The sequence below is a fragment of the Salvia splendens genome, chromosome 11 (assembly GCF_004379255.2).
Source record: "Salvia splendens isolate huo1 chromosome 11, SspV2, whole genome shotgun sequence".
Classification (NCBI taxonomy): Eukaryota; Viridiplantae; Streptophyta; class Magnoliopsida; order Lamiales; family Lamiaceae; genus Salvia; species Salvia splendens.
In genome coordinates this window covers 26550525-26564871 of record NC_056042.1, presented here as the reverse complement: position 1 = coordinate 26564871, position 14347 = coordinate 26550525, and the positions used below count along the sequence as shown (strand labels likewise).

At 34.5% G+C, this 14347-nt stretch overlaps 2 protein-coding genes and 3 non-coding genes across 5 annotated transcripts; 3 read left to right on the top strand and 2 right to left on the bottom strand.

Moving 5' to 3' along the window:
• Positions 1 to 217: 217 nt before the first annotated feature.
• On the bottom strand, positions 218 to 378 carry LOC121756713. Its single transcript, XR_006041086.1, has one exon. It is a non-coding gene; the product is annotated as a U1 spliceosomal RNA (small nuclear RNA).
• A 321-nt stretch (positions 379 to 699) lies between these two features.
• On the bottom strand, positions 700 to 816 carry LOC121756615. The gene has a single exon (XR_006040997.1). It is a non-coding gene; the product is annotated as a U5 spliceosomal RNA (small nuclear RNA).
• A 607-nt stretch (positions 817 to 1423) lies between these two features.
• Positions 1424 to 1541, top strand: LOC121756617. Its single transcript, XR_006041000.1, has one exon. It is a non-coding gene; the product is annotated as a U5 spliceosomal RNA (small nuclear RNA).
• A 2156-nt stretch (positions 1542 to 3697) lies between these two features.
• LOC121754698 (transcription factor SRM1-like) lies at positions 3698 to 4389 on the top strand. The gene is made up of 2 exons (XM_042150014.1): positions 3698 to 3969; positions 4215 to 4389. Exons 1-2 carry the CDS (start codon positions 3698 to 3700, stop codon positions 4387 to 4389), a joined length of 447 nt encoding a protein of 148 aa, XP_042005948.1.
• A 499-nt stretch (positions 4390 to 4888) lies between these two features.
• LOC121755652 (uncharacterized aarF domain-containing protein kinase At1g71810, chloroplastic) lies at positions 4889 to 13585 on the top strand. The gene is made up of 21 exons (XM_042150982.1): positions 4889 to 5329; positions 5578 to 5622; positions 5840 to 5878; positions 6266 to 6436; positions 6554 to 6706; positions 6924 to 6959; positions 7276 to 7319; positions 7827 to 7917; positions 8263 to 8304; positions 8392 to 8500; positions 9469 to 9583; positions 10423 to 10472; positions 10607 to 10685; positions 10951 to 11001; positions 11136 to 11277; positions 11389 to 11433; positions 12111 to 12212; positions 12302 to 12343; positions 12691 to 12855; positions 12980 to 13084; positions 13280 to 13585. The coding sequence occupies exons 1-21, from the start codon at positions 4994 to 4996 to the stop codon at positions 13382 to 13384; spliced, it is 2067 nt and encodes a 688-aa protein (XP_042006916.1). The 5' UTR covers positions 4889 to 4993; the 3' UTR covers positions 13385 to 13585.
• The last annotated feature ends 762 nt before the right edge of the window (positions 13586 to 14347 follow it).

Below are 14347 nucleotides of genomic sequence, written 5' to 3'. Positions count from 1 at the left end.
ACGCCTTAATTTTATCAGTTATCGGTTAACCTAGATAACCGAGTAGACACCTTAATTTTGTCAATTATCGGTTAACCTAAAAGTGTGATATTCGGTTCGGTCATCGGTTAGTCGACTAACCGATGACCGAATTACCTACCCTAGTAGCAACCATACATTGATAAGAACATCTTTGGACTAAAACAAAAAATAAAAACAAAAATTAAACTTGAATTGGGCAGGGGCCGCGCGAACGTATGCTCCCTCTAACACAAATTATGACGCAGGCTCAACCATTTGGGCCGACCTTAGGCTGGCGCCCCTCCGAAGTGCAATGGAGGTCGCCAACCTAGGCCATGGGCCTTATGGATCGTCCATTGACCCCGTCCAGGTAAGTATGGAGCTCAAGTTTCTTTCACCACTTTATGTATGTGCAATTCGCATACACCGCCTACTAATATGTCGATGTGGGATGTTTAATTTTTATTTTTAATAAATGCTTTGTTTTCCTGTGTTTTGTCTCCTTTCACACTATAATATCTCGTTGTTGTGTGCACGAAAGAAGTTGCAGCATAAACATTGTTCCATCTAAAAGCTGCAGTAAGATATTTGAATCAGATAGATGGTGGGTTTGTTCGGTGAAACGTGTATTTCCAACAGTACTTCTACCACTGTAGACTACAGAATGAAAGTAGAAACATAATACTTGTACTATAGGGTATCTTCTATAGTGAAAATACCCTCCAAAAATGGTGTATACTGCTTGAATTGCGACGAACACACGGTATTCTTTAGTAAAAGGCGAAAGAATAACTCGCTTGTGTTCAACGCGCAGCTGCATGTTTTCGTTCGTTGTGTATTTCCATATTTATATTGTTTGTTGCTTCATAGTTTGAGTCTTTTTACGATGTGGGAATTATTTTTGTACAAAATAAAGTGTTTGCTGCTGATATGATGTATTGGACATTTGGACTGAATAAGTGGCCAGCCTTTCTTTGCTTTGTTATGACTGAATAAGTGGCCATGTTCTTGCAAAGCTTCCTCCAACATGTTCCGGTGCTCAATATATCAGCGTCACCGCGCCTGTCGCAAAATATCATATTCGTCCTCGGGTTTGAAAACACCATGCAAATACGTAGGTAGCTACACGATCGTCCCGACTTCTTTCAGCTGATAATGAGGGCAACCTACGGCGGCACGACGAGCTTCTGGTGGAGCTAGCGGCATACCCGAGCTGCATAAATTTGCGTGCAATAAAATAATTGAAGTTACAAGAAGCCATCGAGTTCAATAAACTCACATTGGAAGTTATTACAAAGAAATTTGAGGAACGATGGAAATACACATTATTTTGGATGAAAAGAAATCCAAAATCGCAATAAGACTAAACCAACAATGCAACAACCGTTATAAACATAGAAATTCCCAGATAATGAAAGCATGCATCTGCGCGTTGAACACACAGCAAACTATTTTTTTGCCGTTTACTAAAGAATACCTTGTGTTTGTTGCAATTCAAGTAGCATAATCCTTTTTTCAGGGTCTTTTCTTTACTGAAAAATACCCTATAATTCAATTTTAAAATTGCCATTATCTAACTATTAATTGTATGGATTATCCATCGTGATATATAATAATATAATTGTAGATATAATTACATAGAGTATTAAAATCATAAATGATTATAATAATAAATATTATTATTATTATTATTATTATATTTATGGATATTATAATTGAATTAATTTTATAATTTAAAATTTCATTACGACTGTATTGATTAATTATTAATTTATAAAATAATAATTATTTATTATATATGATTTATATTATACAACTAATATTTTAATTATTTAATAATTTATTAAGTATTATTATGATAATAAAAATTATATATAAATATTATAATAATATAGTTATAATTGTGATAAATTTAATTATAGTTGGTTATTATACTGAAATTAGGTAGTATGATTTATAATTTTAAATTATTTTTAAAACATTGTAATTAGTAATAAAAAACTATATTATATTTGTATTAAATATGTAAGAATCCTAAAATTGGGAAAAAGAATACCTAAGAAAATTTAGGATTCAGAATTTAGAAAGTTGTACTAACTTTCCTTGTTCTCAGGATTATGATTACTTTCTCCGTTTGATTAAAAACCGAAACAAACACATGAATTTAAAATTTCAGAAATCAGATTACTTTCTTAGACAGAATCCTGACAACCAAGCATGACCGAAGTCATGACCGAAGTCTTTAGTGTTTAAACGCTAAGTTTGTAAATCAAACCCAAGTTATCCTATTAAACTCTATTAAATAGGATATATTCCTCCTTTATATAATACCGCGTGTTTGGATGGTATTCAAGAATTTATTGAGTTTCCTAACTTATATCATTTATTCAGTAGTGTGAATCTTCGAAAGGATTTATAGAGTCAATAGTAATGCCACAACCGTACTAATAAATATTTGCAAGAAAATATCACCTAATAATTTAGGAAATGTGACGAAACATAAGGAAACTAATCCTAATTATAATTGAGGAAGGAAAATTAATATAAAGAAAATAAATAAAAGGAAATAAAGATAAAATAAGGTCAAAGCGTAAGAAAATTAAAATAAAAGAAAGATTGAATTTAAAAACCTATCCGGTTAGCCCCTATGGAAAATAATCACTAAAATTACTCAATTTAGATACCAATTTTGTGAATTTTTTTCAATTTTATGAATAATGAAGCATCGAGAAAAGCAGCTGTGTCTGTGTTAGTTAATGAATGTGCTTCACAACGCTGTGTGCGCCTCATTCCCACGTAAGCCATTTTCCATATTTTACAATCTTTTTTCACAACCAGGTCAGCACATATTTTTTTATTCTTTTTTCCTTTTTAAATTTTATTTTCGTCAACTCTATATATATTCTCTTTTATTCAATTCTCTATACCCTCTTTTTTACACGATTATATCATTTATCTGCATATTACTCTGTTGAAATTTTGCATTTCTAATGGCCAGGTAATATCTTTTATTCCTATTATCCCGTAATCTCATTGCCTTTTCTTTTAACCAATAGTCCTATTACCCTTTGTAATTTAAAATAATGAAGCTTATGTTTTCAATAATTTAAACAAATAGCGTGCTCCCTATATCTTGTTGAGAAATTTAGATGATAGATGTTGTGTTATTATTTATTTGAGTATTATTTTTTTTCTAATCACTGTAGTAAGTAGTAGAGGAATATTATAATTGCAAACGTTTTGGTTAGGTCATGGTCTTAATATTATTGGCTAATTATTTCTATCGTTTTATTTACACACATTATTTTCAGTTAGTTCAAGGTCTTATTTTACCTTCTATTATATGTCCTTTTCTTTAGTTTCATTATATTCAATTTTTAAATTAGTATTATGCTTTAGTGAAAAATCACAAAATTGGTATCCGAATCTACGCAATTTTAGTGATTATACGGATAGGTTTTTAAATTTTAATCTTTCTTTTATTTTAATTTTCTTACATTCTTGCCTTTTTTGCCTTCTATTATCTTTATTTCCTTTTATTTAGTTTCTTTATATTAATTTTCTATCCTAAATTAGGTTATACGAGTATTTGTGGTTGACAAGGTTTGATGTCATTAATACATCTAATCCATATTGACTCTTTATATACATAGAATCCTTTCGAAGATTCACATTAGTAAATATTGCATTACTTGGCATGAATACTAGTGATTTGTCAAGTTGGACGTGGGAAGAGAACAAGCTATTCGAGGACTGCATTCTGGATTCTGTTGGTCAATGGGAGGAAATCGCTGCTCGTTTGGGGACAAAATCCGCGATTGAGGTTGAACGCCACTACGCCCTGCTGTTGAAGGACTTGAAGGCGATGGAAGCAGGGGAGGAGATTGAGCTCCCGGCCTACCTGGAACGCTCCAAATTCGTGAAAAGGAAAATGAGTAAAGCAAAACCTTGGACTGAAGATGAGCATAGGTAAATGGAATAACATAACATTATTGTTTATTAGTAGTACCTTTGTTTAAAAAATAGTCTTTTTATCATTTTGATAAATCCTTCAAAATTAGTCTATATCATATTTTAGCATGTTTTTTTCCTCCAAAGAGGTCAATTTGTGCCCTTATTACTAAGATTATTTTTCGTGAAAGGAGGTAGTAGTATTATTGAATTATTATAGTTTGGTTGTTGTCGTTTTAAGTGTGTGTTTATTATGGAAAAAGGCTATTTCTGAAAGGATTGGACAAATATGGAAAAGGGGATTGGAAGAGCATATCTAGATTCGAGGTCCGTACAAGAAATCCAACGCAGGTTGCAAGTCATGCCCAAAAGCACTTCAAGCGCCAGAAGGAGAATCAAATGAAGAAGCGACGCAGCATTTTCGACTCTTCCAATTAATTCTTAGATCAAGACCATGTTATGAATTTTAGGACAATATTTATTGATATTGTTCATAGATTAGAAAGCCTCTATATATATTCAAGGCTTGTAAGGAATAAATGATTAAATAATTTAAAGGTCCCTATATGTATATGCACAATAAATATAATGTTTTATGTTCAAATTAAGATATATGTGTTGCTTGCAAGCTGCACAAATCATGCAATTAAAGCATAATGTTGAAGAATGAAGCGAGATTGAGATTGAGATTGAGATTGAGCTTAATTTCCTCTTATAACTCTCTTTAATATCACAGTTTAATCAAAATTTCAACTCCATTGTAATTGACAGTTATATAATTTGGGAGATCAAAACTGAATAAGATAATCCAAAAAAAAGCTAGCCAGTTTACTTATCAACCAAGGACTATTTGTATGGTGTGGCAGGCTATACCATTCAATTTTGCGCCAGATATAATTAGTGTTACATTCTTCATATATATCCAACTCTTGTGGCATTCGTATATTATGAGCAATGATTTAGACTGATATATCAGATAATAAATAGAGGCCAATAATCACCAACGCTTTCATCAAATTCATTTCAGTTTCAGAAATCAGAAATGCTGCTCGTCCCTCCTTCATTGCCGCCGTCGTTTCCACCTGCCTATTTCGCCTCCGCCCGCCATTCGCGCCTTTGTACGACGCTTCGGCGCCACCTGGTTGCCGCGACTAATGAAGTCGACGCCTTCACGCAATACTCCGGCTACCTCTTCCAGCTCAGCTCATCTGAAGCCGAATCACTCAATGAATACAAAATATCCAAAATCGCCGCCATATATCAGAAGAAGCCTCTGATTCTCCTCCGCCGCTTGCTGCAGACCGCTACCACTCTCTGCCGCTGGTTCGCCCTCCGCTATTATGACCGTATCACCGAGCGTGCGGACGTCATGTTCGAGGTTTCTGATTTTCTATTTGGACGGTGATTTTTGAATGCGTTAAACGTATAATTGAATTTATTTTCACTACTCGTCAATTGTTACTTTTTGTTGTTGCCTAGCATTCATGCTTTTGGTCTATTCACTTTCTATTGAAACACTAATTGAATCTGTTTTCGCAACATTGTGCAATTTGTCAGTAGATTATAATGTGAACATTCGTTTAAGTTTGCACTTATTCAGTGTCTCTTGGTTTTTCTGGATTGTAGGCCAGAGCTGCTGAATTGAGGAAGATATTAGTACAACTTGGCCCGGTATATGTTTCTGGGAATCCTATTGTTCTAAATTTTATACTAGCAAAATGCATGGAAGTCTGGTACTCACTAATGAACTTTTGGACTGCTATAAGATGAGGAACAGAGACATCCATATTAATTTCCACTTTTAGAAGTCCATTTACATTTCCTTTTTGATGATGCATTGGATTTATGTGGCTAGTTATCTAACATGCTACTTTGCCCTTTTGTGTAGGCTTATATTAAGATAGCTCAGGCCATTTCGTCTCGACCTGTAAGTTCTGTGTGCTTTAAATAGTTAACTTTGTTATCCTATATCAATTGTGACTCATGTATTTGTACTGGATCTTGTGTTTCTTAATAGATTTACTACAATTTTCCCATTATCTCTTGAATGTGAATATTTTCGAAGCTTAAAATTTCAAACATGATACCTAAACTTCTTTAGGTTTAAATAATAAGAAAAGCATAAATAAGTCAGTATTTAACCAATTTACATTCTACCATTCGTAAAGGCTCCTACCAATTTCTAAATTGAAGTTCTTGTGCTGTTAAATGGAACTCTACAAACTAGTAGATTGCTACTATCATTGTATTACTTGAAAGTGATTAATAGGCATCTACAAGACTGCAACTTCTTATGAATATGGCTTTCTTACAGGATTTGATACCGCCCACATATTTGGATGAACTTTCACTCTTACAAGATCGAATTACACCATTTTCAACAACAGTTGCATTTGATATAATAGAACAAGAACTTGGATTACCGATAGATGTACTATTTTCAGAAATCTCCCCTGAGCCAGTGGCAGCAGCATCACTTGGACAGGTCTTCAACTTATGATCAGAATAATTTATATTTCTTGACTTATGTAAAAAGTATCACAATATTAAGTTTGAGGTCAACTGATATTTTCCAAAAAATAATTTTGATACTTCGGAGAAGGTTTATCAAGCTAGGCTTCGATCAAGTGGGAAGGTTGTTGCCATAAAAGTGCAGAGGCCTGGAGTTAGAGCTGCAATCTCATTGGACATACTGATCTTGCGTTTCTTGGCAGGGGTTGTAAAGCGAGTAGGAAGATTTAACACAGACCTCCAGGTAATATGGAAATAAACTTCTGACACAATTTATGTCACTTAAACACGGGAAGTCCTTATCTTATCATTTTCTAGTTTTGCTTAAGACGCCAGCTTATTTAAAGCCTTCAAAAGGTTAAGTGACTGAAAAATTTGTATCTCTCTATCATATATCTCCTTATAAGTCATATACCTTTTCGTGGATTATATCTCACTAATACCTGTTAACCATATTGCAGTCAGTGGTTGACGAATGGGCCACAAGCCTTTTCCGGGTATTCTACTTTTTTCACCTTAACTGAATTTTGAGTCTCAGTATATGCTACAGTCCAGAAGGAACTTCCTTGGCTATTGCACATGTCGGCGTGATAAAACTTAATATTGCACAACCATAGAGAAAAAAAATCAACTTCATTGGCTGTTTGACTGTATTGGTTGCAATTATCTCTAGAAAACACAGTGATTATTGAGGTTTGATTTTATTGATTGTAGTTGATAACACCTTATTCTTAGTTGAGCATCTCTTGATGTTCTAGTCAACACTTCTTCTTAGTGCTTGATATTGAATACAGGTAATCCAATTGAATGCAGGAGATGGATTACATCCAAGAAGCAAAAAATGGAGTAAAGTTTAGGTAAGTCAATTTTTTTGTTGTTATACCAGCTCGTTTAGTTAGCTTCCAGTGGCACAGGTCTCTCTTATAGGTTGGACTGACAATGCTTGGTTCCTAAAATATAATCCTTTTGTTCAATGAGTAATGATCTGCTAATGTTGTGAGCAGTGAATCAAGAAGAATGTTTAATGATTGATGGATGCTACCAAAATTAGTACTCGGTTTCAATCCAAGTAGTCCTTGAACTTCTGTTAGTTCTAGTGGAAGCTAATGTTATGAGCAGTGAATCACAGAACATGATTATTTAGCTCATCTAGTAGACAAAGCTCTATATCTTAATGAATTTTCTGAGATCCAATTACTGCACATATCTATAGAAGATATATGATGATAATTTAGTTATGATCCATATTCTGTATGCGTGTTGATTCCATTTATTTGTTCAAACATCATTTTCATTTATTCTACTGTTCTATGAAATCAGAAGGCTCTTTCAAGAAGGATTTCTAATATTTGCTACTTGATCAGACAGTTATACGGCAGCATAAATGATGTTGTGGTTCCTGAAATGTATGTTGAGCAAACATCTGGCAGGGTTCTTACCATGGAATGGGTTGAGGTAATTTTTATCTTTTGTTTATGTGAATATGTATTTTACCTAGGGCGTTTAAAGGTAAAACAATCATATATCAAACTGAATGCTATTTAATCTGTTTAATGATCCAGTTATTGCATGCATTTCGACATCCGCAAAGGACTTTCTTCATCCTACTTAGTATCTCATCAGTTTATTAACATGGTATCAGGAACTTTGTCTACGAGTTTTCCTCAGTATATCATTTTTGTGGTATGCAGTATAAGAAAGTGTTCAATCAAATCGATGACGAGAGTGATATTTTATAATTCTAAATATTGTTCTTTTTTATGAGAAAACCATGTTTATGGATTATCTTGCATCATGCAGGGTCAAAAGCTAGCGGAAGTGAAGGATCTTTACATGATTCAGGTCGATTCTTGAAACTAGTTGCAGTATGCTCTGCTATTTATCTGAATAGACTTCAGTACAACTAGTTGCTTTATTGATGGCCAACAGGTGGGGGTCTATTGTTCATTCAATCAACTCCTAGAGTTTGGGTTTTATCACGCTGATCCGCATCCTGGGAACCTGCTTCGCACATACGATGGGAAACTAGCCTACCTAGGTACTTTTTCTGCACAGTTTTTGCATCTTATGCATATTAAGAAGATGAGGTGCAACTTAATATGAAACAATGGGTTGCAAACTTGCAACATTTAATGAAACTTAGATGTCATTATTTAGAAGTCATTAATGAAACTTAGATGTCATTATTTAGAAGTCATTCTTCTTTATGGTAGATATCTAGAATGCAGAAATATATCATTATATACTTAAACATATCCAGCTGATAAGTTGAATCCATTTCTTAGTTTACGTCTTTACCACTTGCACTTACCACATACATGCTCAGGCAAAATTCTCATGACCTTATGTTTTTTATATATGCACCAAACTCATTTTCCAGTTGGATAAGTGACTGTCTAGAGAGTCGAGGGGAGCTACCTTGCACATTTTTCAATTATACTTGGTGAAGCTCCTTGCACATTTTTCAATTAGGATGATAATGATGATATCAATAATAACTTCTTATGTTGGATCCTTGACTTCTTTAAAAATGATTGCATATAATTATCCATGACTACCTTGAAGTAGTTTAATATTCTCCTACATAATTTCCAAGCAAATTAATGTAGTACCTGGATGGACTCTGCTGAGGGTTTAATCAGAGTTTGGGAGTCCAAAAGATTCATCACTTAAAGAACACAAATTCAAGATATCTTATGTATCACTTAAATGATTTTTTACGAAATCAACTTCCCCTCAAAGATAAGAAGAAGAGACTACTGATATCAATCAATGCTAAGGCCTAGGACTGCTAAAATTCTATTTTTATGAGAATATAATTTCTGAAGCAATATTGTTCATTTAGACAAGGTGTTGAGGAGCTCACCAGAAAACAACCTTGTCTTGAATGTGGCAGCCTAATATTATGTCTTCTGATAGTCTCTGAGCCTACTATATTAGGGTATGTAGTTGCATTTCTATTCCATAGAATTCATTAGTTTCTGAAAGATATAACGTACTCCTCAGACTTTGGAATGATGGGTGAATTCAGAGAAGAACTTCGTGATGGCTTTATTGAAGCTTGTCTCCACCTTGTTAACCGTGATTACGATGCACTTGCAGTAGACTTTGTAACTCTTGGGTACTTTGACTATCCTGGATAAGTGACTGTCTAGAGAGTCGAGGGGAGCTACCTTGCACATTTTTCAATTATACTTGGTGAAGCTCCTTGCACATTTTTCAATTAGGATGATAATGATGATATCAATAATAACTTCTTATGTTGGATCCTTGACTTCTTAAAAAATGATTGCATATAATTATCCATGACTACCTTGAAGTAGTTTAATATTCTCCTACATAATTTCCAAGCAAATTAATGTAGTACCTGGATGGACTCTGCTGAGGGTTTAATCAGAGTTTGGGAGTCCAAAAGATTCATCACTTAAAGAACACAAATTCAAGATATCTTATGTATCACTTAAATGATTTTTTACGAAATCAACTTCCCCTCAAAGATAAGAAGAAGAGACTACTGATATCAATCAATGCTAAGGCCTAGGACTGCTAAAATTCTATTTTTATGAGAATATAATTTCTGAAGCAATATTGTTCATTTAGACAAGGTGTTGAGGAGCTCACCAGAAAACAACTTTGTCTTGAATGTGGCAGCCTAATATTATGTCTTCTGATAGTCTCTGAGCCTACTATATTAGGGTATGTAGTTGCATTTCTATTCCATAGAATTCATTAGTTTCTGAAAGATATAACGTACTCCTCAGACTTTGGAATGATGGGTGAATTCAGAGAAGAACTTCGTGATGGCTTTATTGAAGCTTGTCTCCACCTTGTTAACCGTGATTACGATGCACTTGCAGTAGACTTTGTAACTCTTGGGTACTTTGACTATCCTGGTCCGCATTAAGTTGTTACTATGCTTCTTATTGAGTATATATTGATGACCAAAACATAATTCAACAGGCTTCTTCCACCTACAGCTGACAAGGAAGAAGTTACAAAAGCATTAACAGGTCCTCTTTGACCCTAAGATGCAGTATACTTGCTACTGTAGTGCTTTGTTTTAAATTCATTGTCTTTCTTCTTGTTATTTCTCATTATCCATCTGCTAATTGTTTCAGTTCCTGTGATGTCAAATGATATGTAGGTGTCTTTCGAGGTGCTGTTGACAAAGGAGTTCGCAACATAAGCTTTGGGGATCTTCTTGGAGATTTGGGATTCACCATGTATTAATTTCTTCACCTTTTAGGCTTCAACTAAATATTTCCATTTTTTTTTGTTCCCAACTCCAGGAGAACTGATAATGCTTTCTGGCTAACTTCGTTAAATTGTGATTATAATTGGTGGTGATCAGAGACAAATGTACTTATGCACATCAGCATACTGAATAACCTTATACTGTCCTCTTATTTAAAGATTTGATTAGTCATTTTTCATGTTTTTGGAGTATATTCTATTTTTATCATACTGTGTTCTCTGTTATGGCTGCAGGTACAAATACAAGTTCAGGATTCCATCTTATTTCTCGCTTGTCATAAGAAGGTGGCTTTTTATATTTTCTCTGTTGTTATTTTGTGATTCTGAGAATATATAATACTGTTTCAAGATAACTATATTTCTTCTAGTCATGTGGATTCAACTTAATGCTTTCTGTTTCAACTTTTTGGGTGCTCCAGCCTGGCTGTTTTGGAAGGAATCGCCATTAGCTCTGATCCAAATTACAAAGTTCTGGGCAATACCTACCCTTGGATTGCCAGAAAAGTGCTTACTGGAAGCTCCGCGAAATTGAATTCTTCATTGCAAACTCTTCTTTACAAGGTATACCAACTGCCGGAATCTATCTTTCAGAGCTCTTAACTAACTACTTTGTGTGAGATGGAAGTCATTGTTGATCAAATCAAGATACTGACTTCAAGTTTCTCTAACTAGGATGGTGTATTCAGAATTGATCGACTGGAGTCTCTCTTATCAGAGGTGAGATAACATGTCTTTATTATTTTACTCGTCATATGTCTCCTCTCTTCACTATGTCCTTGGTTTAATAAGAAATTCGTGGGAAGTGAATTTTCCTTGCGCCCTCATGTCTCGTTTATGCATAAGATAAATCTGCTGTACCATTAGTTTGTTATTTATGATTTTGTGTTTGGATACTCTGCTATTACCCTAATTCAGTATTATTAGAACCACTCGACAAGTTATGGAGATCCATTTAAGATAATATTTGAGCAAAATTGCATTCGGCTTCATGGTCAATCAGTAATCATTATAAGCATGTACTACATCATTTGCTTTGGTTTCTTTCAGCTAGCTAATATTAAAGTGGTCATCAAGGCACCCATAGCTCTTCAGGGACCTATATCGTTTGGGGAGTGTATTTCAGTGACCTCAGTTATCATCCTCACATAAAAGGGTGCTCAAACTTAATTATTTCCAAATTAAAGAAAATAGGGCTGTCTGTATGCAAATTTGATAAAGCATAAATCTTGTATCGATCAAAATGTTTTAAGCTGTCTAGTTTCGAGTAGTCATAGTATTTGTGCATTTGAAACCCAATGCGATAAATTCCTTAGGAACTAGAAACTGTCTCTCAGCCAATCATTAAGTGAGTTTACTGGTAGACAGTTTTTGATCAAAGATTTCCTTTGAGACAGTCACTGCGTGCCAGGACAGAAAGAGCTTTGGTTGAAGAACAGGTAGAAGACAACTCTAAGAAGATGATCAAGCAAGTTCTTTCCTTTACTTTAGATGAAACGGTAATTTTATCTTTTATTTGTTGTTATTAGAGAAATGTAGAAAGTAGATTATTTATAAGAACTCTGAACTCCATACCATTTATGAGCAGGGAGCATTCGTGAGAGAAATACTTCTTGATGAACTTGCTAAGGTTAGATCTTAACACATCTTCCTTGCACTGGACTTCTTAGATGTATTTTCATGTCATGTTAGTTTTTGAATCAAAGAAATCAAAGTCCACAGAACGGGGAAGGTTTCTATTATTTGACCAACAACCCCTCTTACAAGGTTAAATTTGCATGTGCATACCGACTTTTTCGTTGTAACTCGTTTTGTCTGGGTGAGGCAAAATTAATCATTTTAGCAAACCAGAGTTTTTATGTTAAGAATATAATACTGCTTACCGTTTTTGCTCTCAGTTCTGTTGCTTTGCTTGTCCGAATTTTTTAGGCCTATCTTTTTTCTGCAACTTACTTGTTTATAACTGTGATCACACAGGGATTGGATGCACTTGGATTAGCGACCTTGGACTCACTTACAGCAAACCTACCCTTCAGGCCAAGTTCGACCTCCATGACTGATGAAGATATCAACAATCTGCAAACTCTGAGACGCCTTACGCTATTAATTTCAGAGCTTCAACGAACTGAAACTTCTGCAGCGGTTTGTTCCAAGACTTGTTTTGCTTCCCCAGCCCAAATGACACTAGTTGTGGCTTAACTATGATGATGAAAAATAAGTAACTGGCAATAAATAAACTTTATGAATTGCTGAATTCTCATGGCAGGGAGTCAACATCCAGAAACAACAGTCAGATGGAGCCGCACTGGTCCCTTATGGATCGAAATCTGCTCAGGAAATGCTGCCAGTTCTTTTCTCTGCAATTTCTGAGGTAGTAGTCTTGCATCAACTAGGTTTTAGGTAGGGGCCTATGGAAAGAAGCCCTCTCATATCTTTTTCACACACACATGATACTTTTTAACAGTCTTTTGCGTCAAGACTGGATGATTCTCCAATGTTTACTTTTTAATAGCATCCGAGTATTTTTCTTGCTAATTTCTCCCTCACTCTCTATAAACTCTTTCAGCTCCCACAAGATTCACAACAACAATTGCTAAGACTGCCAGCAGATCTGGCCGGAAAACTAGTCTCACGCATTGCTGCCAGGACGTTAAAACGGGCATTCCTATAAATTGATCAAAGTTGTGCTGGGTTTTTTGATCAGCTACTACCTGCCTTGTGATGAGATGGAGAGAAGCACACAACTCAACTGGAAACACATACAATAGCAATTGGTCTTGATTCCCTTGTGTGTATTTAATCGGCCACTTGTTATTCACTCAATTAATCTTTTTCTTTAATGGATTTATCCTGCTATTGTGTACGTGATATATTTGGTGGAAGCGTAGATATTCATATTTCAAACTAGTCTGAATATGTGTTAAGGTAGCATGCAATATTATTATGAACACAACCATCAAAACAAAGACTTACAAATAGAAATTTGTAGTGTTCCAATCATATTACTAAAATTGTACTAACAACCATATTACTAATTATTTTCGATTTCGAAGAATCCGGACAACGAATTACAGTTGTTACTCACGAAGAAAACAAAAGCGAAAAAGGACTTGAACATGTAAGGAAGTAAAGTCAAAATTATTGAAGACTGATTTTTAAATTGCCAAACAGCAAATTTTATTGAATCTTCATTGAGACGTGTAGTAAACAACTTCGACTCTTGTTGATGGGGTATATTAATAATTTTGTGGCCAACATATCTACCTGCAACCCAAGGAAAACAAACCATATATACATCAAATTTCATAGTAGTACTTAATTTGTGATCATAATTACTACTACGTCCCTATTAAGAAAACACATTTTTTAGGGAGTACGAGATTTTAGAAATTATGGGTTAATGTGTTTAATAAGAGAGAGAAAAGGTGGATGCAAATATTAAATGGAGATAAAAGATACTCCCTCCGTCCTAGTTTTAGAGTAAAATTTAGTTATGACACGGGTTTTAAGAAATTGGTGGAGTGCGTAACTAATGAAGTGAGGTAGTGGTTGTTGGAGCGTGTAATAATTGAAGCGGGGTAGTGAAAAGTGAGACTCTTTGACTTTTTGTATGTTTAGAATTTTGTTTTGTTTT

Excerpts from the sequence above, each read along its gene's own strand:
- LOC121755652 (XM_042150982.1), top strand. The coding sequence starts at position 4,994 with ATGCTGCTCGTCCCTCCTTCATTGCCGCCGTCGTTTCCACCTGCCTAT. Across the intron at positions 5,623-5,839 it reads TATTAGTACAACTTGGCCCG|GCTTATATTAAGATAGCTCA; the intron begins GTATATGTTTCT and ends CCTTTTGTGTAG. Across the intron at positions 10,473-10,606 it reads AGTTACAAAAGCATTAACAG|GTGTCTTTCGAGGTGCTGTT; the intron begins GTCCTCTTTGAC and ends AATGATATGTAG.
- LOC121754698 (XM_042150014.1), top strand. The coding sequence starts at position 3,698 with ATGAATACTAGTGATTTGTCAAGTTGGACGTGGGAAGAGAACAAGCTA. Across the intron at positions 3,970-4,214 it reads TGGACTGAAGATGAGCATAG|GCTATTTCTGAAAGGATTGG; the intron begins GTAAATGGAATA and ends TTATGGAAAAAG.